The sequence below is a fragment of the Ochotona princeps genome, chromosome 5 (assembly GCF_030435755.1).
Source record: "Ochotona princeps isolate mOchPri1 chromosome 5, mOchPri1.hap1, whole genome shotgun sequence".
Lineage (NCBI taxonomy): Eukaryota > Metazoa > Chordata > Mammalia > Lagomorpha > Ochotonidae > Ochotona > Ochotona princeps.
In genome coordinates this window covers 77,523,064-77,548,864 of record NC_080836.1, presented here as the reverse complement: position 1 = coordinate 77,548,864, position 25,801 = coordinate 77,523,064, and the positions used below count along the sequence as shown (strand labels likewise).

The 25,801-nt window shown below is 40.7% G+C and overlaps 1 protein-coding gene across 1 annotated transcript in view; it reads right to left on the bottom strand.

Annotated features, from left to right (window-relative positions):
• FAM117B (family with sequence similarity 117 member B) overlaps window positions 1-25,801 on the bottom strand; it is a 92,403-nt gene that overhangs the window by 40,113 nt on the left and 26,489 nt on the right. Inside the window, exon 2 of the mRNA XM_004576927.3 lies at window positions 4,244-4,395. Coding sequence (XP_004576984.2) covers window positions 4,244-4,395 — 152 coding nt within the window. The remainder of the gene's footprint in view (window positions 1-4,243; window positions 4,396-25,801) is intronic.

The following is a 25,801-nucleotide window of genomic DNA, read 5'->3' as shown; positions in this document are numbered from 1 at the left end:
CTGCATATCTACCAGGACGATTACCAAAGAAAAAAGTAGGCGTCCATGTTATGGAACAGCAGGGTTGCCACCTGCTAGCGCACTTAGGAAAGCAGTGGACGATGTCCCAAATAGCTGGGCTCCTGCCATTCACACGGGAAACTTGGATAAAGTTTCCGACTCCTGGCTTTGGGCTAACCCAGACCTGGCCACTGCAGTCACTTGGGCAGTAGACCAGCAGATGGAAGATTTCATTCTCTGTCACTCTATCACTCTTCCAAATGAGCAAGGTAAATATTTTTTAAAAATTAAAAAGGTAAAAGGCGAAAGATTTATATGATCTGAAGAGAAACAAAGTAATTCATGAAAAACAGTGAGTACCTAGAACTGTGCCACTAATGAAAGGACATCTTGGCAAAGATGTGTCATACCATTCTTTGGGCCCTCTGCTGGAAAAGTAGAATCAAGTCTCAAACAATACCTTTGAATTGTACCCTCTAGTATTATAGCTGTAGGACAGTACTGCACCATGCCTCTGTGAACATAAAACAACTTGTACTTGCTTTAAGACATGTAGTAGTGACTGTGCTCTGTCAGAACTCTTCTTAATAATGTTACTTTTTAACGATGAGTGTGTTCTTTCCAGATGATGACTGAGAAACTAATTTTAAAAAATGGTGCCAGGTACCACAACAATAACAGACCTTTGTTGTTTTGGGGTGTTTTGTTTGTTAATGGAGTGTTACTTTGTTCGGATGACTGCAAAACCTGGAAAAGCTGCTGCTGCTATTGATACATAACATTCTGCTATTACTGATCCTTTTATATAAATATACATATACATATATATAATTGAATTCTTGGAAACTAGCTGTGATGTCAACTTGGAGAAAAGTTTCCAAGTTTACCATGCTGAGCTGGCATTGTACAGAAATTAACAGTCATATTGGTCTAGAAATGTTAATTTTTTTCCATTTGTACAGGGGTAACACAATGTATTAAATATGTAAGGTCTTATCTACATGGGTTTGATTACAGAACTAATAAAGTATTCTCTAAATAATGAAAAAAATAAAAAGGTAAGCAGTAAGTGTCAACATGAAAAGAACTTGAAACTTCAAGCTGTTGATGAGGATGTAACTGTGACAGCTCCTTTAGTCTAAATGCTAAAGGACTCAGCAATCTTACTCCAAATGTGTCACAAGGAACTGAGAACAATGATTCATACGGATACTTGTAGCCCGTATACCCTGCAGCACTGTTCACAAAACAGCCAGAAGGGTAGAAGCAATAAATGAATGGGCAAATAGAAGCAGGCATGTCCATACAGTGGAATATTATTCAGCCACTAAAAAATAAAGTTATGACAGATGAACTTTGAAGACATTACGCTAAAGCACAGGAACAAATAAATTACACAATTCTACTTACATCAAATATCTACACCAGACAAATTCATGAAAACAGAAAGTAGGACAGATACTAGGGGAGATGGAAAATAGGTGGAGTTGGGTTTCTACTCATTTTAGAGCATAATGAAGACTTAAAAGTAGTATTAACGGTTGCATAACAGTACTAACATAATTAATGCAACTAAATTGTGTGTTTATAAACGGTCAAAATGACAAATTTGAGTCATACATAGTTTACCATAATTTTTCAAGTGACTTGACTACTATCCATTGACACTGGGTAGGGAAACCAAACATCAGCAAATAAGAAATTTGGAATTTTGACTAATCATGCTTATAACAAATTCAGTTAATAAAGAAGGAGGCCAGCAAAATAACCGAAAAACTAGAATGCCCAGCTACCACTGCACTGTTCTTCAGAGATTCAACACATGGTCTTTACAAGATAGATCAACAACGTGCTCTTTGTATGTTTTCCCATTACCAAACTGGAAGACATTTAGAAAAAGGTGAAGAGCATGGAATTTATATTTTACCTCAATAGAGTCAGAACTAAATCCAAGCAACTTGCTAAACAAGGCTTATTTATGGAACTGTTCCCACAGATAAAAGGGTTTCCACTGGATTGCATGATAGTATATTCTTATTAACATGACAAAAGATCTGAGCCCACTGAGTCTTAAATTGCAGGGGAAATTAAGAGCATTGCACAAATATTCAAGGAAAAAAATGCACACAAATTTAAAAGTGCCATGTGGGTTAAACAGAAAACAAATAGAGATTAAATTCATTTCCACACTCCTGCAGTAAGGAGAGCAACACTACAGATTTTCAATAATTGCAGAGTTTGAATTACTGAACAGTTTTGCAGAACTCTGGTTTAAAAAGTTGAAATTTCAGGAAAGATTCATTGTATCTGATAAGTCCATACACATTTCAGTATTTGCCAGTGAAGTATAGACCACAAGTTAATCTCAAATCCCACACACCGGTCTTAACAGTAGGACTTAACTTCAAGACTATCAGTCAAAAAATAAGTTAAGATCACCAAGAACACCTGGAATTTTGGAAACCAACATGAAAATTCAAAACCACCCTAAATTGTATTTACTCAGCTCTAAATAAAGACATTCCTTCAAAACCTTCTGGGCTAAGAATCCACCAGCCTAAGAGTATTTCCAAAAGTTCACAAAAAATGAAATGAAAAGTTTCTACTTCGGTGGGAAAAGTAGGCATTGTATATATAGATTTGTAAATTTGAAATATAAACCAAGCAGCACCCTAGCTGATTTCCAACAATCAAGAATCTTCTAAATCTGTAAGTGCTTTTCATTCTTCAATAGCAACAGAGATAGAACTATTACATCATTCATTCCTTTGCAAATATTCCTTGAGCACTTGTTCTATCAGGTATAGCACCAACTCCAGAAACGGAAACACAACAATGGACAAGTTAGTCACAATTTCTTTTATAGAGTTCATTATTAGTTAGTATAAAACAATTATATAAATAATTCATTACAACTATGGTGGCAAATACTATTAAAGAAACTACAACAAGCCAACATTTGTCTTCCACTGGTAGCACTAACACAGACCTCAGCTTCCTTGCCTGTAAAACTAGGAATGAGATATGAATGATTTCAAACATCATTTAATTAAAAATGCTAAAATTATAAAATCTTGCTTCTGGGGATCCTTTTTCAGGATATTGATAGAACCTCTCAGCAGTTTAATATACTCCCCATCTCCCAACACAACTTTTGTAAGATTGAATGGTAAGTAGTTCTTATTATTAGAAATCTAAAGTTCAAATTCTGCGTGTTGGGGCCAGTGCCACAGCAGAGCAGTTTATAAGCCTCTGCCTGTAGCGCCAACATCTCACATGGGCGCCAGTTCAAGTCCCTGCTGCTCCATTTCCAATCACTAGCACTTGTCTGATAACAATATAGGAAGCTAGCCCAGATCCAGCTATTTTAGCCATTTGGTAAGTGACTCAGCAGATGTAAAATCTCTTTCTCTGTAATTCTACCTTTCAAATAAAAATAATCTTTCAAAAAATTCTGGATGTTAAATACATTGTGATGTTTAAAACTGATAGAGAACAGCAGGGAAAAAAACAAACTCATAAATTATCTGTGTATCAAAACTACTTTGGGAATAGTTTAAAATGCACATTCCCATTCTCCAGCCGAGACCTATTTTAGAATATCTTAAGGTAACGAGGCCAGCGTTGTGGCATAGCGGGAAAGCCTGCAATACCAGCATCCCATACAGGTGTTGGTTCGTTATACCTTGATTACTTCTCAAACGTCCTGGGAACCTAATGGAACATGGCCCAAGCACCCGGGTCCATGCCACACACATGGGAGATCCTGTCTCCAGTCTGGCCCAGCCCTGGCCACTGCAGCCATCTAGGGAGTGAAACCAGTGCATGGATGATCTCTGTCTCTTCATCCTCCCCTGCCCTCTCTCTCTGTAACTGACTTACAGATGGAAGGATGGATAGATGGATGGGTGGATGGGTGGAGAGGGGAGGAGAGGTGAAGTAGGAAAGAAAAAAGGGGGAGAGGAGAGAACAGGAAGGGGAAGACAGGAGAGAAGAGGAGGCTGTGAAGAAAAGCAGACTGAGAGCAGACGGCAGGAAAAGGGAAGAGAGCAGGGGTGAGGCAAGGAGAAAGGAAAAAAGGAAGGAGGAAATCTGTTGTGTCATTCAGGGAATCCACACTTGGATAACTTCCCAGGAAATTCCAGTGTATACCAATGCTCTAAAAATTTAAACATAGAGTAGAAGAAATATCATGAGAAACAGCTTTAGGATAAAACACAGATCAGAACTGTAACAGACTTACCTGTGTGGCTTTGTCCCTCATGCAAGGTGTGACTTGCACATGACTGTCACGAGGCCAGTGTCCAGCAAGGTATGGAGCAGCAAGTGTATCCAGGGAGGAAGTGCGTCGGATAATACTGGAGGGGCTTGACGAAGGTGGTCGTGTTTTGTCACCTGGATTTAAGACAAAGGCATTTATTTAGAAAAATAGGTTAGGAAGAAAATACAGTAGAAACTAAACTTTAAATCATGTTTAAATTTTCTAACTTAAATATATAAAAAATAAGCAATAAAAAGAAATAGCCATTGACACAACTGAGAAGAAAATGAAAATTAAAAATGTTATTAATTTTGATGAGCAGGCCTTTAGCTCAGAACTTAAAATGCTGATTAGGATGCCAGCATCTCTTATTGGAATGTGTGGATTGAATCCCAGCTCCACAGCTAATTCCAGTTTCCTGCTAATGGGCACCCTGGGAGGCAGCAAGTCATGGCCCAAACACTTGGGTTTCTGCCTGCTACAGGGGAGATGTGGAGTGAACCCCAGGTTCCTGACTTTGTCCTGCTCTAGCCCCAGTTCTTGTGGGCATCAGATCTCTCGGTGTCTATCTTTGATAATATGCATAACTCCAAGAAAGAAAAAAGAATATTCAAAGAGAAATTATTTTCCAGAATTGATGAAAGAAAATAATCTTCAGAACAAAACAGAATATAGACACATCGTGGTGAAACTGTAGAACTCTTAATATTAAGTGCAAAAATCTTAAAGAGGACCAATAACTAATTCTTATCAGTAATAATAAAGGACAAAAGACACTGATGAACTTCATGTAGTAATGATGTTTTAACTATCAATCTAGAATTCTATACTGTTATTCAGGACTGAGGGTAGGAGCCAGCAAAGCAATGTGCCCAAGCAGGGTGAACCACCACCTGCTACACAGGGATCCCATATGGATGCCTGTTCAAGACCCAGCTGTTCACAATCAATCCAGCTCTCTGTGAATGAGCCTGAGAAGGAAACTGAAGAAGGCCCAAGTAGATGGGTGATGCAGCCATGTTGGAGATGCAAATGAAGCTCCTGGCTCCAGTCTGGCCCAGTCCCAACTACTGCTGACATTTATGGAGTGAACCAGTGTATGGAAGCTCGCTTATGCTCTCCCTCAAACTCTTTCAAATAAATAAATCTTAACAAGCAAACAAACACTGAGGATTAAACTTCCATTCACAAATACTAGAAGACTCATCAAGCAAACACATTCCACAGAAGTTACTTGAAAGAAGATACAGCGATCAGTGCTGTGACATGGGACAGAAAGCTACCATCTATGGCAATGACATCATACATAAGCATCAGTTTGAGACCCGGCTGCTCCACTTCCTATTCAGCTCCTTATTAATGGCAAGGGAAAATAGCAGAAGATGGCCCAAATGCTTGGGTCCCTGCGTCCATGTGGGAAGACTCAGAACAAAATCCTGGCTTCACACCTACCCCACTGTAGCCACAGCAGCAAAGTGGGAAATCAATCAGTGGATGGGCACGCGCACACACACTGTAGCTCTGCCTTTCAAATAAACTGTAAAGAAAAAATAATACTTGGAAGGAATCAAACTGAAATAAAAACATCAAAACACATGGGATACAGCCAAAAAAGCAATCAATCAAAAAACAGTACGGATTGGATTATTGGAGTTACACTTTTCATGTTGGCTTCCTTATATGAGAGAGAATATATGGTATTTGTTCTTTTGTGATCATCTCATTTCACTGAGTATAATGGTCTCTAGTTGGGACCACCTGGTTGTAAACAGAATAATTTCATTCTTCTTAATAGCTGAATAATATTTCATGGAGTAGACGTACCACAGTTTAACTACCGTTCCTTGGATGCACATCTGGATTGTTTCCATGCCTTTGCTACTGTAGATTGTGCTGCTACAAATATGGGATTACAGATCTCTTTCTCACATGCAGATTTCACCTCTATTTGGATATATACTGCAACAAGGTGGAGGAATCCACCATGGGGGAAGGTCCGGGGAGGGGTTGGGGGAATCCCAGAGCCTATGAAACCGTGTCACATAATGCAATGTAGTAAATAAATAAATAAATCTTGGCCAAAAAAAAAGTACTACAAAAGGAAAGTAATTTAAACCAAGCAAGAGTGGGGTGTAAGAAGTAGAACTGAGCTGCAAAGACAGTTATAAACTAGTAATTAAGTACAAATAAACAGTGAACACGAAAGTGACAATAGTAACAACTTAGAAATGAAAAGTGGGGCTGGCACAGTGATGCAATGTGCTGGTCCTCTATCTGTGGTGCTAGCATCCCATTTGGGCACCAGCTCATGCCCACTACTCCACTTCCAATCCTGCTCCCTGCTTTTGGCCTGAGAATGCACCAGAGGACAGTCTAAGGCCATGTGGGAGATTTGGAAGAAGCTCCTGGCTCCTGACTTCAGATCAGCATAGCTCCAGTCACTGTGACCATTTGGGGAGATGACCAGCAAATTGAAAAATCCGTGGAACCTGCCTTTCCAAAAAAAAAAAAAAAGCCCCGACCTCTCTCCTAAAAAAAGAAAATGAAAGTACTAGTAACAGCAGGATAAATGCAAAGAGGATGACAGCAGCAGACTAAGAACCTCACGACTCTAGCAAGGGACTTGGCTTTGACACTAGCTCTGAAAACACTGTGAGCCTACACCAAAACTCAGCTTCCAATCGCTCTTGATCAACTTTCCCCTAATGCTCTCCAATCTCAGGAACTTTTCAGTTGTTTTCCGATCTTTCAAATGCCTTTGATCATGGTAACTCTATAATTAAAGGTGCTGTGTGTTGTGAGAAACACTAGAGCAAGGAAGAGAGGTCGAATCTTGAGAAGTGGACAGAAATGACCTTACAGAACACACCCGAAGAGATAGAAAAGCTCATGGGAAGAGGAGCCATGGATAAAAGAGAAAAAGAGGAGAGAATGTGTTTGATGTTTTATGTAAACACACCAGAGGCAGACTGTTTACACTCAATCTAATCATCAAAACCTCTTCATATTGGTGTGTCATTGGTTTCAACAGTGCATTCTCTGAAACAGACTGCCTGCATTTCTAAAACAGGGCACTGCAGACTTGGGTTGGCGGCAAGGGGTGAACAACATGGCAACATGGAGAAGTCATTTGTCTGCTGTGGCATAGCCAGTTAATGGTACTACTAACATGCTTCTCTGTTCTTCCCACTGTATTTGGTTGGTCTCTATCTGGTGCACACTCACAAGGATTTAGGGGCTTACTTCAATGTTATGCCTACCAAAATTCCACCCATGCGAGAAGCAAAGTCCTACTTTCCATTCTCAGTTCGATAGGACATAGGTATTTATCTCAGAGCAGGCTCCAACATATAACACTTCTCAAGGTATGTGTCAGCACAACAAAATCATTCTGGCATCCTTGTTAAAAACGTATATTTTGTAAGGCTGGAACTAGTGCATAGCAGGAAGCCTCTGCTTGCAGTGCCAGCATCCCATACAGGCACCTGGTTTGAGTTCCAGCCACTCCATTTCCAACCCAATTCCCTCCTATTAGCAGCATTAACTTTTTTTTTTTATTGTTAATTATTTTGCATTATGTGACAGTTTCATAGGCTCTGGGAATCCCCCCCTCCCTCCCCCTCCCCTCCCCCCGGTGGATTCCTCCACCTTGATGCAGTATTACAGTTCAAATTCAATCAAGATTCTTTCCTTGCAAACATATACCAAGCATAGAGTGCAGCTACTTATTGTCCAGATTGGTTGAACAGTTTCTTGGGGAGACCTTTTCTGATCTGAAGTTTGAGCTGGCAGAATATCATCACAGTCAATTAAGAGTCCCAATATAACATCAACAGCAATTTGCAATGTTATGGAATTGACATGGTTTTGAGTAACCAGTGTATTAAAAAGAAAAAGAAAAAGAAAAAAAAAAAAAAGGAAAACAAGTCCTAGCCACAACCTATGATTAGCTCATTGACATTTCAATTTTAGTTCATATACAGGACCGGCTGCTCTATACCTTAAAATGGCCATAAGGCACCATTCAGCTGTTTCGTGTCCATTTCATCTTAGTATTTAGCCAGTTGTTGTGTTGAAGTAAAATTTTGCTGATCTTGGCAGATTTTAGGATAATCCAGACTGGCTTGTAACTCTAACAAGATATATGTCAACATTTTAGGTGCAGAACATTTTTGTTTTTTTTGGGGGGGGGGTGTGTGCAGGAAAATCCTCAACACCATGGTGAGGAGTAACTAATCTCTGTGACCCACCCAGCGAGGCATGAGCCAATCCATGCCAGCTCTTTCCTGTCAGATTTCAAGTTCTACTTTCTGTTGTTTATTTATTTTAGGTTTTTTTTTTTTTTTTTTTTAGTTTGTATGATTGTTTGTTTGCTGTGAGGGGTTTTCAAAGCGATCCCGATGGTCATTGCGAGGGAGGGGGGGTCCAGAGGTGGAGCCAGGCTCAGACCAGAGAAAGCTCTCCTCCCTGGTCCCGAAGGACGTTTATTGTTCTTCTGTTTCTGCAGACCACTCAGGGCTTCTGGTTGTCTTTCCGATGACGTTGGTTTCTGCACGGTAGTGTTTGGACTTCTTCCATCCCCTGTGGAAGCTCCGGTTGGGGGTGGGTGACCTCAGAGTACTCGGCCTCCGAGGGCATCCAATTCCCTGTGGCCTCCTTGGCAGTTGGGATATAGTCCTTGTTGCTCGTATTAACAGTTTGTGGTGAAGGTCTGGGAGTCTTCATGGTTGGGATCCAAGCTTCCTCCTTACCACCTGCTCCACTCTGGAGTGCTCCCCTGCTCCACGCACATGACCTCCTGTTAAGAGGTTGTCAGGATCGCACCCGATTCCCCCCTCATGCATTGGTATAGTAGTTTTAGTGTTGTTTAGTGCCGCTTTGAGTCTGTTATCTATGAATTACCAGATTTGATCTTGATAGGCTATATTGTACTTTTTTCTCACTCTTTTTATGGTCCTGAAAGATTTCCCTGTACTCCCCCCCATTACAGGTTAACATAGCGTATTGAGGATATAGTAGGTTTTACAGTTTTTCGATGTAGATCTTAAGTATTCTGACATTAATTGTTGGTTTATAGATTATATCGCGTTATCTTATTGCGTTGGATACAGGTTGTTAGAGATTGCACTAATATTACAATATACAGGTACTATTATCCAAGTTGTTCTCTTTTCATCTCAGATTAAGGCAAACATGTGGTATTTAACCTTTTGGGATTGGTTCATTTCTCTTAGCATGATGGATTCCAGTCGGGCCCATTTGCCCACAAAGAACTGCATTTTGTTTTTTTTAATAGCTGAGTAGTATTCCATGGAGTAGATGAACCATAGCTTTCTTAGCCAGTCTTCCGAGCAGCATTAACTTTTTAAAAGTAACAGAAACCTTCAACAGTGACAGAAAACGAAATAACACAACTGCCCCATGGTAACTTAGAACCAGCGCAAAAGATGAAAAGAGTAATTCAAAATATTCTTGGGAAAATGGTATTAAAAGATGACAGTGGAGCAAAGTGAGAAATGTATGCATTGCCACAGCTCTAAGGAGATTTTACAATCTTTAAGCTCAACACACTACACCACAAGGCCAACCCCTACTTAGTGGGGCCAGCATTGTGGTATAGTAAATAGGGCCGCTGCCTGCAACACTGGGATACCATGTGGATGTCAGTTCAAGTATCAGATGCTCTAATGGACCCGTGTGGGAGATTCAGATAGAGCTCCTCCTGGCTTTGGCCTGGCCCTTTCCCAGCTGTTACAACCATCTAGGGAGTGATGCAGCTGAGGGAAGATCTCCCTCATCTCTCTGCCTTTCAAACAAATAAATCTTTTACAAATATATCTATGTTGCGACACACACAAAAGTACACTAAGGTCAAATTTTAGTGTCCACAATAAAATGCTATTGGAATACAGATATAATATTATGTATTATCCTTGACAGCTTTGTGCTATAAAAACAGAATTAAGCAAATGCAACAGAGACCACCTTTTCCGGTTGTTTCACAGTTTCACACAGCTGCTCAGCATGCTACAAATAATACTGACAGTTATGCCACACATAACTCACGTGAGTGAAGTCACATTCAAAGATAATATGTAAAAATCTCATCTCAAATCAGTGTAACTGATGAACCTTTGCAATTGACTTGATAATGAAATCAAACTTAAACCAAAATTAGGCTAAAAATTTTTAAGGATTTATGTGTTTTATTTGAGAGGCAGAGTTAGATAGGGACAGAGAAAGAAAAGGAGTTTTCATCTGCTGGTTCAACCCCCAAACGGCCGAAACCACCAGGGCTGGTACAGCATAAAGCCAGTAATCAAGAACTTATCCTGGGTCTCCCCATGTGGGTGCAGGGGCCCAAGCACCTGGGCCATCTTCCACTTCTTTCCCAGACACATTAACAGAGAACTGATCAGAAGTGGCAGCCACATGGGACACAGGCATCACAGACAACACTGGCCCCAGCAAAATGCTTTTCTCCTAAAGGAATTTTCTCTTCTCATTAGAACTGCATCACACACACACACAAAAGTTCAAATTTATATTTTGAAATTTCACCAATTAAGAGTATGAAAATTGTTTCCTATGTTATATAGCATGTTTGTTTTGGCTCTTGGCCTACGTAATCTAAAATTTTATCACCTAGGAAGTCTGTTGAGTCCTACATTTTACATAGTATGCCTTTATGTCATGCTTTCTGTGCTGGAGGAATTGTTTCTCTTTTGAGGAGTAGGGCAGGGAACCCCCAGGGATGAGATCAGCTGCTTTACACTTAACTCTGACAAAGGCTTTAAAAATATAAAACAAATGTACTGCACTACTACCACTGTAGTCCCATTTGACGGCAAATACCTTGGTTTTCATATATGCATAAGAACACTTTTGATATTTCTTTTCTAATTGTATTATGTTATTGTCTTACTAAGAGTATTGCAAACTTGCAAGCATAAAGGTTGAGTTGCAGCTATGTGAGCCACTCAACCAAAGATCCAATTCTAGCAACACAATAGTTCCAAGAGCAGAGGAGCTGATAACCAGTACAGCTGTTCAGATAGGTCTCTGATACACAATCTGTTTTCAAAATGGCACTGTTTCACCAAAACAATGCTTATTTGTTATACATACTAATCATCTCTCCATCTAGTTTTCCTTTTATAGTGCAATGTGACTCAACAGAACACAGAATGCAGCACATACAAGTTTAAAAAAAAGTGCCCATATTAACTGGGCCACGTGAAAAGCAATAAGTATATGTTTATGATTTTTCCTTTAAAAAAAAAACCTTAATTCCTTCTGGAAGAACCTCAAGAAGACTGTTCTCAGCAAGGAGGGAAAATACACACATAACTGTAAACTATTTAACTAAAATCAAGTTGCCAAAAGCAATTCTGATATAGTACTTGTACTTCCCTTTCCTAAATGCAAAAAGTTGCTGCTTCAGTTGGCAGCCAGGGCACTCAGACAAAACTTCATAAAACCTCTAATGTTAAGGATTGTTAAAAAAAAAAAAAAAAGATTTATTTATTTGTAAAGCAAAGTAACAAGAAGAGGAGAAAGATGTTTCATCCACAGGTTCACTCCCAAAATGGCCCAAATAGATGCAGAACTCCATCTGCGCCTCCAATATCACTGGCAGAGGCCCAACTATGCAAGCTATTTTCTGTTTGTTTCTCAGACACATTAGCAGGCCAGGATATGCTGGCATTGCGAGCAGAAGCTTAACCGACCTGTGCCACACAACACTATCCCCAATTTTGAAGACTTTTAATTATCCAAAATTTAATTTCTCAATCATACTTCCCCTATCAGATTATTATTTACCAACTAAAATGGAAATTCAAGACTATTACATATGGTCAACATGGTCTCTTGTAAAAATACTACTTTTTCTTTTGAACTTCCTTCTGGTAACCTACTTATACATTACCAAGGTTTGTAAACCAGTGCTAAGTCCTAGAAACAAAAAGTCACAGCCTGCCAAAAGAACCTACAGTCTACACCAAATGTGGCATCGTTCCATTTCAATCTAAATTTTCCAAACTGACAGGATTTGGTGTCTAATTGTGAGGGAAGCTATAGGAGGGAAGGGAACCTTGAAGAAGCAGAGATGACTCAAAGTTTCCCAGCCTAAGTGAACAAAGGCTACATTTACAATGAAGCCCAGGGAAAGATGAACAGCTGACAAGATCCTTCATGATCTGGCTTTCCGAGTCACCTTTTTGCCTAAATTACCTTCAGTTCCTAACAGTATGTGCCCTACCCTTGTATCCCTCTGAGGTCCTTGGTCTCCGTCTAAATCTCTCTTTGATTTGGGTAATTAATGCTTAAACTCTCAAAATCTGGTTCAGATATTATCACATCCTGCAGAAAAACCTCCCCAAGCCCAAGAAACTCATCAACATTTAGGTCAAAAGCCCTCCTGGGGCCCGGCGAAATAGCGTAGCAGCTAAAGTCCTCACCTTGAACGTGCCGGGATCCCATATGGGCACTGGTTCTAATCCCGGCAGCCAAGCTTCCCATCCAGCTCCCTGCCTGCGACCTGGAAATGCTGTCGAAGGCTGCCCAGAGCCTTGGGACACTGCACCCGTGTGGGAGACCCGGAAGAGGCTCCTGGCTTCAGATTGGCTCAGCTCCGGCCACTGCGGCCGCTTGGGGAGTGAATCATTGGACGGAAGATCTTTCTGTCTTTCCTCCTCTCTGTATATTCACCTTTCCAATAAAAATAAATAAGCAAATAAATTTTTTTAAAAAGCCCCCCTGTGTGCTGCTACTGCAGCATGGCTTACTATGTTGGCAACAGTCCCTTGGCTGCATCTACACTCCATTAAAGGGCAATTCTATACACTGGTAATTTTACTTTCCCCCATCCCATTGATTAAAACAACACCTGAAATATAGGAGGTATCTCTTAAATGGCCAGTGACAAAAAAAATTAATTTTCTTGGTTAACTAAGATCATTTATATTCAATTGAGGAGAACGACAAGAGATACAGAATATGATTTTGAATGTGTCTTCTATCAACAAGGATAGCTGTGTCTGATAGATTTTAAAAATTACTTCAAAGTAAAACAGTAACAATTTACTTGTTCAAAAACCAATTCTGTAGAGAGGCTAACTATGTGCAACAGGGTGTGGCCCTGGGAATTTCAGTCAATGCCTTGGGCTCTGGAACACAGAGCTCTGCAGCTAACAGTACCAGTTCAACTGGTTCCCAGGTAACTTCATCAGCACTACCAGTGCATCCAAACCATGGCCCCAGGTATTACATTACAAAGGTTCTCCAAACGTTGCTATCAAAGTGTTAGAGGTATTTGTAGAACTTGATTAGGTACTGGCTGCAAGGCTTTACTTTCTATTATCCATAAAATCAACAAACTAGAGAGAGAAAAATTAGACATATTCATGAATACTGAAGGAGAAAAATTTTCATGGATAATAAAAGTGATATTCAATATGAAGAAACATAATAGGACAAAAAATTCCCAATAAGCCACCAAAGATAACACTATGATGTATATTTATTTGGATAAATCTATGCGCGCTTACATACACCTGTCCAGAAGAATAATGTTCCAAGAGGCATACATCACTTAGTGCTGAAAGGAAGAAAAGGGAGTATGTCAAGGACTTCTTTTTAAAGATGTATTTATTCGTTTGAAGGGCAGAATTACAGAGTGGGAGACACACAGAGACATCATCCATCTGCTGTTTCACTTCCTAACTGCTCACAAGAGCTAGGGCTAGGCCAGGCCAAAGCCTGCACCTCCCAGGTGGGTGCAGGTGCCCAAGCACGTGGGCCATCCTCCACATCCTTTCCCAGGCACACTAGCAGAGAGCTGGGTCAGAAGCTCAGTGGCCAAAACTTAAATCCCTATTGGATGTCGGTGTTGAGGGTGGCCCCATCCACTAGTGGATAGACATCACAATTCAGCCCCATATTGACCAGCATTTTTCAATGGTGGATACAAGTTATATCTTCACCCCCCACCATTTTTTAATATTTATTCTTATTGGAAAGATAGATTTTACATGGAAAAGGAGAGACAGATCTTCCATCTGTTGATTCATTCTCTGAATGGCAACAATGGCCAGAGCTGAGCCAACCCAAAGTCAGAATCCAGGAGCTTCTTCTAAGTCTCGCTTGTGGGTGCATGGTCCCACGACTTTGGGCCATCCTCAATTGCTTTCCCAGGCCACAAGCAGGGAGCTGGATGGGAAGTGGAGCAGTCGGGATATGAACTAGTGCCCATATAGGATCCTGGAGTGTGCAAGGTGAGAATTTAGCCACTAGGCTACTGCACCGGATTCAAGTATCATCTTATATACCTGTTTTAAACTGTCTTTGTGTTTATTCTGCTTGGAATTAAACTTACTAAATCAGTAGTTTTATAAAGCTGGAAAAATGTGTAGCCATTGTTGTCCTCTAGTTTTTTTTTTTTTTCCAATCTTCTTTTCTTCCTTTGGGAATACGATACCATATAATTCTGTAGATCCCAGTGGCTTTAATTATTTTTCAGTCATTCCATGTTTAATTTTCACGTAATTTGTATTGCTATGTCTTCAAGTTTACTGATACTTTCCCAACAGGTAAGAAGATGCTATTACCTGGTATAAATCCTACAGAGAATTTTTTTAGTTATTATACTTTTTAGAAATTCTAGTTATCTCTTAATACATTTCTTTTTTCTTTTCATCATATTCTCATTTTCCTTTAAATACTTAAACAATCTGAGTACCTGAAAGAACTACTCTAAAGTTTGGGGGTTTTTTTTCCTGATTTTAATATTTCAATTATTTTCTTAGCCTGTGACCATTGCATTACTTTCTTCTCATTATACTTTACAATTTTCTGCTTCTAGTAATTTTTTATTGGATGCTGGATACTGTTAGGTTTTTAAAGACTTGGATTTTTAAAAATCTTCCTTTAAATGTCGTGATTTATTTCAAAAGTGAATTAAATAACCTGTGGACCACCCTAATCTCGAGAAACTCTTAGTTTTTTTTTTTTTTTTTTTTTTAAGACAATTTGAAGATGATCCTTAGTCTAGGCTAATTTGATGCTACTACTGAACCACTGGGTGCTTCTGCAATGTCTACTGCACATCCTGGGTAGTCGAAGCATTTATTACTCTGGTCAGTTCTGAGAACTACTCAACTTAGAACTCCTCAGACATCCTGGCTGGCATCACAAAGTTTCACACTATATATGCACGCTCTAACCACTCCTTAACAAAGGGCAGCTCCACACAGACTCCTAGAGCTCTTCTAGTGAACAGATTTCTCCTCTCAAAATGAACAGTTCACTGCAGCTACTGCAATCTCCCTAAACAACAATTCAACATTGCGCCCTGAGATTGCTCCTGCTGGCACTGTGGTCTGAAATGTGATTTCTGGCAGAAATCCAGAACAATCAGAGGTCATCCTACTTTAGTTCCCCTTTCTCAGAAATCACATTCCCATACTACTGGTTCAACATTTAAAAATGGCTGTCTGGTCCATTGTTGTCCAATCTTCTCATTGTTTTCTGTAGAAGAGACTACTTCTCTATCATGGCCAAAAAGAGAAGTCTGAGCAATCAAGTAGTGATATTTTAAATCCAACTAATTCTCGATGTATCATCCAAAGTTATCAACAAATCTTCTCTCTCAAGTTAACTTATTCATGGAACAATTTTCTAAGCACCAAGGGCTATATAAACAATGAAGAGAAAAATGAAATAGCTAAATATAGTTAACACTAAGCAATTAATACTCCTTAGGAATGATGCTAATTCTTTTAAATGCAGTACTTCATTTAAACCTTAGAACAACTTTTTTTAAAGGCTTACTTATTCTCATTTTATTTAAAAGGTAGGTAAAGAAAAAAGGGGAAGATACCTTCTATCTGCTAGTTCACTCCCCAAGTGCTCACAAAGCCAGGAGCCCAGAGTTCAAACTGGAACCTCCACATGCAGACAGGCCCTAACCGCTTTAGTCATCACCCAGTACATACAAGAGTATATGCAGCCCACAGTACATGCTAGCAGGGAGCTGGAACTGAACTGGAGCTGGGACTTGAAAACAGGCATCCCAACATCCCAACTCCAGATGAATAAAGTGAAGTTTCGGAAAGTTAAGTTACCTGTCACATAATTCAACAAAGCCATGAGTATAAATCTCTTTAAAACTAGAACCTACTCATTGACATTTCAATTTTAGTTTATACACAACATATAACATACATAACATAACATGTTCTACATAACATCATATCATCTTAAATTAAGGCAAACAAGGTGGTTAAGAACTCGCATTTACTTTTAACATATTGGTTACTCATTACTATGTCAATTAATTCCATAATGATGTAAATTTTTGCTGATGGTATGTTGGAGCTTTTAATTGATCGGGATGATACTCTGCTGGCTCTGTCTTCAGACCAGAGAGGGTATACCTAAGAAGCCGTTGAACTTGACTGGACAATAAGATGCTGGGCTCTATGTTTGGTATATGCTTGCAATGGGCGAATCTCAACTGAACTTGAACTGTGGTTATGCAACAAGGTGGAGGAATCCACCATGGTGGGAGGGTTTGGGGAGGGGTGGGGAGAACCCAAGTACCTATGAAACTGTATCACATGCATTCCATATGGGCAATGGTTCATGTCCCAGCTGCTCCACTTCTGAGCCAGTTTACTGCTGATGTGCCTGGGAAGGCAGCAGAGTATGGTTCAAGTCCTTGGGCCCCTGCACTCATGAGGGAGAACCAAAAGAAGCTTCTGGCTTCGGATGTGCTCAGCTCTGGCCATTGCAGCCAATCAGGATGTGAACCAGTGATGGAAGACTTCTGACCTTCTCTTTATTAACTGGCCTTTCAAATAAAAATTAATTTTGGGGGGCCCGGCACAGTAGCGTAGCAGCTAAAGTCCTCACCTTGAATGCGCCAGGATCTCATATGGGCGCCAGTTCTAATCCTGGCTGCTCCACTTCCCACCCAGCTCCCTGCTTGTGGCCTGGGAAAGCAGTCGAGGATGGCCCAAAGCCTTGGGACTCTGCACCCACATGGGAGACCTGGAAGAAGTTCCTGGTTCCTGGCTTCGGATCAGCATAGCATTGGCCGTTGCGCTCACTTGGGGAGTGAATCATTGGACAGAAGATTTTTCTCTCTGTCTCTCCTCCTCTCTGTATATCTGACTTTCCAATATAATATAAGTAAATCTTTAACTTTTTTTAAATAAATCTGAACAAAATCTAAACCACTGCACTATAACGTTTCTCAAAGAACTCACAGCCTATTGAGAAATACAAAAATTTATAACTCCACACAGTATGTAGGAGTGGCATGTCCAGTGTTAGAGGAAGACTCACAGGTATCTCTTAGGTTTTACTATTAACAACAACAAAAGCCCAGGGCAACCTTTAATATTTTGCTTAGAAATCACCCTAGTCATCATCCCACCAATTAGGCATTTTTTCCTATTTTCCATGCTAACAAAGGGATGAGTGTTCCTAAACTTTCTGTCTCTAACAAAGAACCCATCTCTATCCAATTTCCAATAACATTTTGTCCTTTCTTTATCCCTCATTCACAACTTCTTCAGAATCCAAATTTATAAACAGTCTGATCAATGAGAGTTTTTAAAAAGATTTGTTTCTTTATCTGAATAGCAGAAGTACACAAAGGCAGAGGGAAAGATGTATAGAGAGGGCTATTTTCTATTCACTGGTTCATTCCCATAGCGTTTATAGTGTCCAGGGCTGGGTCAGTCTAAGCCAGGAATCCAAGCTTTGTCTGAGAGTCTTCCACGTGGCTACAGGGCCCAAGCAATTGGGTATCTCCCATTATCTTACCAAGAACCGTAGCAGGGAGCTGGATTCGAAGTTTGATCCAGGGCTCAAACTGCAGAGCATTATATGGTGTTACAAGTAACAGTTTAACCAGCTGTATCATGAGGCAGGTCCCCCAAGGAGGTTTTACGATTGATAAACTTCTCCCAATTTCCACATGCTCCTGGGCTATTCTCATATTTTTTCTACATACTTTCATGGTAGCACCTCCCTTGTGGATACAAAGTCTGTGTTAGCTATTACTGCATGAAAAGTTACATCAAAACTTAGTCACTTAAAACACATGTACTTATTATCTCACAGATCTGTTGGGGGAGGCGGGGAATCAGAAACACCATTTCACTGAACTGGTTGTCTCTGACTCAGGTTCAACACAAGGACACTATCAAGGCATAAGCTAAGCCACCGCTACCAAAAACTCAAGTGAAAGAGAATCTGCTTCCAAGCTCACTCACAAGGCTGTGAGGACACTTCAGGTTCTTTCTGTTTTTGGCCAGACACTACTCCCTAACAACAGGACTAGAAAAAGCAAGTTGTTATATTTACCAACAGAGTGGGGAACCTAGGAACAAGCAAGAGAGAGAGGGATATAGCAAAACACAAATGATGCTGGTAACCTCAAAAGTGACATCTAATCAAATTTCACTACATTTTTTAAATTAGAATTGAATCACTACGGCCTGGCGTGATAGCCTAATGGCTAGATCCTCACCTTGCACACACCAGGATCCCACATTTGCTGTCGGTTCGTATCCTGGCTGCTCCACTTCCCATCCAGCTCCCTGCTTGTGGCCTGGGAACGCAGTGGAGGATGGCCCATGGCCTTGGGACCCTGCTCCTGTGTGGGAAGACCTGGAATAGGCTCCTGGCTTTGGATTGACTCAGCTCTGGCCATTGCAGCCACTTGGGTAAATCTCTCTCTCCTCCTCTCTGTAAATCTGCCTTTCCAATAAAAAATAAATAAATCTTAAAAAAAATAAAAACTGAATCACTAGATTCTGTTCACAAAAAAGAAGGTACTACATAAGGGTATAAACACTGGGAAGTAGGACCTATTGGGAGCCATCACAAAAGCTGCCCACCAAAAAAGGTACAAAGCACTGAACATCACAAATGAGGGGGGCAACCTAAAGCTGAGGAAATACTCAACAGAGCCTGAAGGACACATTTGACTTAACTCTTAAAAATGGCAATCTAACCCTGATGGAACAAAAAAGGGCAAGCTGGAGCAGCCATTTATTTAGCCCACCATTAAGATACCAACTGAGCTGCCTACATTCCAAATAGAGGTACCTGGGTTCAATACCTTGGGTACAACTCCTGACTCAAGCATCCTGATAATGTGGGTTGAGGGGAATCCTGGGGGGAAGGCTTCCCGTGTGGGAAACCTGATTTGAGTTCCCAGCTCCCCGCTCAGGCCTAGCCTTTCTGAGCATTGGGGGACTGAATGAGCAGCAAGAGTTCTTACTCTCTCAAACACAAAACTTTAAAACAAATGGCATGCCAAAAGAAAAATGGTAAAATAGGACTCTAGAAACTGTACGTATCTTTATAATGCCTGAAACAAATAGAACTACACAAAAACTATCATGGTTTGGCCAGAGGAGGTTGTTGATGCTATGGCAAGAATTTTGAAGGCAGTAAAGGACAAGACAGGAACTAAATCAAGCTCCTTCCGACCCAGCCATCCAACTCCAAGTCCAAACTCCAGCTCTAAATCAATCAAGAGCAAGGAGTCTCAGGATCCAAACCACAGAAGACCTTCCATTATCCTGTTAGGGAGGTCCAACACATACCCAGAACAGCCCTAAGTAATCCTTGGGTGATCCTCCCAAGGTGGCAGTATGGACACCACAATTTTGACTGTGTTGTGTGTAAAATGTCAAGAGCACCACACAGAACACCTAGCCAAGTTCACACTGAAGTGTCATGTGCTGAGGGAGCAGAGCCAGAACTCCTGGCTGGGTATAGATCACAGTGCCATATGCTGAGGAAGAACTGCTATGCCTGTCCAATCCCATCAGAGCACCAGTTTAGTTCCTGCCAGAGAGTCAGTTAGTCGGCCCTCTACCCACAGGGTCTCTCTTGTGTTCAAGCAAAACTAATCTGAGTAGCATGTTCGTCTCTGGTCAGTTTCTATTTGCAAACGACCCAAAGGACAAAATGACAATCAGAGCTGCATTCAGAAGCCATATAAATGGAGAGAGAGTCAGGAAGATCTGTCAAATGGCTATTGCAATAAGCCAAGTCAGCAGTGCAACCAGAACTAAGAACAGGAATTATTTCAGAGCAACTCACAGGTCCACAGTATTGGGGTTTTTTTAGCGGTGTCTATACATGCTGTGATCATGCTGAAGGGAGAAGGAACAGAGGTGCAGCAGAGTTAACAAGAGTTTGTAATTTGAAAACTCCAGACCTGGTTCAAATACAACTCCATCAGTAATACTGTCACCTGCTTAAGTTCCATAGTTGTTGCGAATTCCTTTCACAACATACATAAGTGGGGTTATGTAAGGATTAAATGGAAATGCATACATACAAAGCCCAGATACAGTAAATAGTATCTAGCATATTATATGTCTGTTAAGGTGCAGGCTTAGGCAGTTAGGAGATAATCAGTTCAATTTCAAGTCCACAGAGTTTTATATAGTTACAGGATATCAAACTGAAGTTTATTGGGCAGTGTTACATATTAGTATGTGTATCAGAATGTGTCCAGAGTTTTATGCCAAAAGGACACATTCAGAATTATTATATACATATAAGTTAAAGTCACAGTGTGTAGTCAATCAAGCGTAAGATAAGTAACTGAATAGACCCCTAGGAAACAAGTATACTTCAGGGACCTAAAAAGGAGGTCACAAAAAAAGGCTGTCTCACTGGATTGCTGAGAAGTTTAAACACAAAACATGAAGAACCTAGCATGTTAAGAACACAACATGCCCTTTCAAGAGCTATTTCAATAAAGCCAAGTCATCATGCAGAAACCAGCCTGGGTAATCTTAAGCATGAATACAAAGTGAAGCATTAGATATAATCCATGTAAGAAGTCCTTTATAAAAGGGAAAACATCAAAGAAATGCTGTAAGATAGAACCAGGGAACAGGGATGACTAGCTTTTTAATTCATCACTCTGTAGCAGGCACTTTTTTTCAGTAAAAAGCAACCTAGCAAAAAATGCTTTTTTATAAAAATTGTTGCAAAGGCAGATAGGAGGAGAGAAAGGAAGAGCCTCTGTCCGATGTTTCACTCCCCATGTGACTGCAATGGCCAGTGCCATGCCGATACAAAACCAGGAGCCAGGAACCTCCTCCAGGTCTCCCACTTGGGTGCAGAGTCCCAAGCCTCTGGGGAGGTCCTCAACTGCTTTCCCAGGCCACAAGCAGGGAGCTGGAAGGGAAGTGGAGTAGCCGGGATTAGAACCGGCGTCCATATGGGATCCCAACACGTTCAAGGCGAGGACTTTAGCCACTAGGACACCACGCTGGGCCCAAAAATGCTTCTTCAAGAAGGATTGAACATACACATTAACCAACTAAAAACAAAGTTGGGGGCAAGCGCTAAGGCTCAACAGACTGATCCTCCACCCTGTGGTGCCAGCATTGTATACGGGCAGCAGTTTGTGTGTCAGTTGCTCCACCTCCGATCGAGCTCTCTGCTTATGACCTAGGGAAGCAGTGGGGGATGGCTCGAGTCCTTGGGACCCTGCACTCACGTGAGGAACCTGGAAGAAGCTACTGGCTCCCAGACTTCAATCAGCTCAGCTCTGGCTGCTACAGCCATGCGGGAAGTGAACCAGTAGATGGAGGACCTTCTCAGGAACCTCTTCCAGGTCTCCCATTTGGGTGCAGGGTCCCAAGGCCTTGGGCCATCCTCAACTGCTTTCCCAGGCCACAAGCAGGGAGCTGGGTGGGAAGTGGAGCTGCCGGGACTATAACCAGCACCCATATGGGATCCCGGGGCTTTCAAGGCGAGGACTCTAGCTGCTAGGCCACGCCGCCGGGCCCTGTGTATCTGCCTTTGCAATAGAATAAGTCTTTTTTTTTTTTAAGGAGTGTATTCACTGATATTAAGATTCTGAAGTACCTTTTGAAATGAACAAATTCTGCACTGAAAGTGGGACAGCCAGGACTTGAACCAGACCCTGTATGGCATGCCAGCACTACAGATGCTGCTTAATCCTCTGTAAGAACACCAGCCCCAGACCACTTCTTTTCTATGCTTCTACCAGAAGTCATGAACACAAAAAAGCATTAACTTCTAGATTGTAACAAGTCTTGTTAGGTGTTCTCCCAAACACCTTTATTTCTAAACTAGTAATAATACTTATTCATAAGAGGTATTTGAAATTGGCTAAATTGTTTTACATAACACTGTCGACAAGATTTTAAAACATGAGCCTCAAAATCAGACAGATATAAATGAAAATCCTACATTTAGATCTTCACTAGAATAAATTACCTAATTCTATTTGCCTAAGTGTGCTCATTCATTAAACAGAAATAGTACTTCCTTTTCTGATTCTGATTGATTTTCAACATACAGAATTTGATCCAAAATCGGCCACAGATCACACTTAAAAAAAAAAAAGAATATTCTCTAAAGATTTATTTTTTATTACAAAGTCAGATATACAGAGAGGAGGAGAGACAGAAAGATCTTCCACCCGATGATTCACTCCCCAAGTGAGCCGCAATGGGCCAGTGCTGCACCGATCCGAAGCCAGGAATCAGGAACCTCTTCCGGGTCTCCCACGCGGGTGCAGGATCCCAAGGCTTTGGGCCGTCCTCAACTGCTTTCCCAGGCCACAAGCAGTGAGCTGGATGGGAAGCGGGGCTGCCAGGATCAGAACTGGCGCCCATATGGGATCCCGGGGCGTTCAAGGTAAGGACTTTAGCCGCTAGGCCACGCCGCCAGGCCCGAGAGAATATTTTTTATAAATAAATTATTATGGGGGCAGATGTGGCACAGAGGGTTAAGCACTGCTTTAGAACTCTGACATTTCCTATCACAGTGCCTGGATGGAGTCCTGTCTGCTTCTGATGTGGTTTTCTGCTGATGTGCACCCTGGGCGACGGCAGGAGACAGCTCAAGCACTTGGATCCTCTTCACCCATACGAGACACCTGGACTGAGTTCCAGGCTCCCAGCCTCAGTCTGGTCTAGCCCCAGCTGCTGTGGGCATTTGGGAAGTAAACCAACAGATAGATCAGCAGGCCTCTCTCAAGGCCTTTCAAATACATTAAAAAATAATAAAGTGCATTAAAATGAATACATTAAAAAATAAAATATATCCTTATGTCATAAGAGAATTATTACTATATCTCCTTTAAAAAGAGAACAGAATTATTTTCAAAAAGACATTTGCTGGTATGGTTCAGAAAATAATATATGTGTCCTCAAAAGATGCATGTGTTAAAGTCCTGATCCCCAGAGTCTCAAAGTAATGAATTAAGGATGGAACTCAATCATGGTATCTAAAGGTAAGGCCCATGAATGCGATTCGATTGCTCAGATGAGCCTCTCTGATCTAGTAACTGCTACACACACACACACACACACACACACACGGATGTGAACGGTGTACCCCGTATCTGCTCCCTGGCTTGTACTTTCTTCCTCACATGCTCACACCCTCAGAGGTCCATGCAATTATGGACAATGAACCTTCAAGCTAAAACAGAATAAACCTTGCTTCCTATGTAGCTTCTCTCAGATATTTGTTAAAGTAACCAACAAAACCAATACACTTCCTAAATGTTTTGACTTTTTAAAACTAATTTTGAGTGATTCTTATTTTTTTTAAAGAGATTTACTTATTTGAGAGGTAGAGTTGCAAACAGGGAATCAGAGAAAGAAAGAGATCCCCCCTCTGCTGGTTCACTCCTCCAACGGCTGGAAAGTCAAAGCCCAGAGTCTGCAATTCCATTTGGATCTCCCATGTGGATGTGAGGGGCCCAAGGACTTGGGCCATCTTCCACACTGCTTTGCTAGGTATGGTAGCAGGGAGCTGGATCAGAAGTAGACTAGCCAGGACTCTGATCAGTAGCCAGATGAGACATTAGCATTTCAGCCATCAACTTGACAGGATATGCTAACAATACCAATCACAACTCTTGATTCTTAATAACCAAAGTTTACACATATATGGTAGTTCTATAACAACATTAACAAACGCTCTTCAGTAGAATGCTTAGGACCTGTTTTGATCAGACACATATGCTATGATTTAATAGAGATTTTACTTCTAACAGCACTGTGCCCTTATCTACCCCAACATTACCCTGTCGCTACACTACCACTTTCTGTCATTCAGCCACTCATCAATCAATGCTCTCCTCACTAGCCAATATCCCTGAAACCTCAACAGAATCAAAGCTAACAGAAATGAGAACACCTATTCAATTACACAATTTTCTAACTTATAATGATCAAGTTTAGACTCCTAAATTATCTAATGGGGCCAAATGTCTAACATTCAACTTGAGACTGATACAAATATAAAGCAGCATCTACTCAGCCACACGTAGAATGAAACCTTGGCAACTGAAACAATAATGCTCCCAGCTGGAAACCTTTATGCTTAGTGAAGTAAGCCAGTCTCCAAAGGACAAATATGTTCTGATACAAGGCAGCCAATACACAAAGTGTATGTATATAGATATATGTACACACATATACACACACATATATCTACATACACGAACTGTGCAAGAGAGCAGCATAGCAGGAAGCAAAGGTGCTTTGGAGTACACATCTCTACTTCTCAACTAAGCAGGATTCCCAACGAAACTTACAAACACACCTCTATGTTATAACACCAGATGATTTTCCACATTTGCCTGTACTTACCACGTCATGAAACCATTTAAATGTCAGAAAGTTAAACTTGAAACTTGTATTAAGGGACTATACCATTGTGGTAATACAGGGGGAAAAAATGCAGGATGGGAAAATGAGAAGGGGAGGGAGAGGGATGAACCCCTGTACCTAGAAAAATGTACATGGAAAACAATTTTAAGATAGAAGAAAAAATAATATGAGGGCAAAACCGAACCTAACAGTGAATATTTAAAATGCCAATATCCCCTATGTATCAGAGTACATGAGTTCAATTCCTGGCTCTGCCTGCAATTCCAATTTCCTGCTTAGGCACACCAGGGAGGTAGAGGTGGTTCACATAACTGATTACCTGCCCCTCAGCTGGAAAACCAGAACTGAATTTCCCAGCTCTGTAGTAGGCACTTAGGATGTGAGCCAAACAATGACTGATTCTCTCTCTTCCACATACACACCCTCTCAAATAAATGAAAGATGTTTTGTTCAAAGGTATTCTGACAAATCCTTTCTCTAGAGTTTTTCCTTTTACTATATAAAAGTGGATTCAAGAACAGAATAACATCATTTATCTTATGAAAACAGAGAAAACAAATACACAAGGCTTTCTTGGAGCTACTTCCAAACTATTTACCAAAATAACCCAAATAAAGGTTTGGAAGCAGTCCCAATTAATACATTTTTACTCTATTTTTAAATGATTTTTAAAAACATTTAACTCCATTTTAAATCACTGCCATAATATAGAATCCTTATTAGCCTTTTTTTTAAATCACAGAAACAATATGCTATTTCAAAATAATCAAAAAAACAGAACTGAACAGAAAATCAAAGTTACACTACAGATTCTCCCAGTGGAAACTCAGCTAATAGA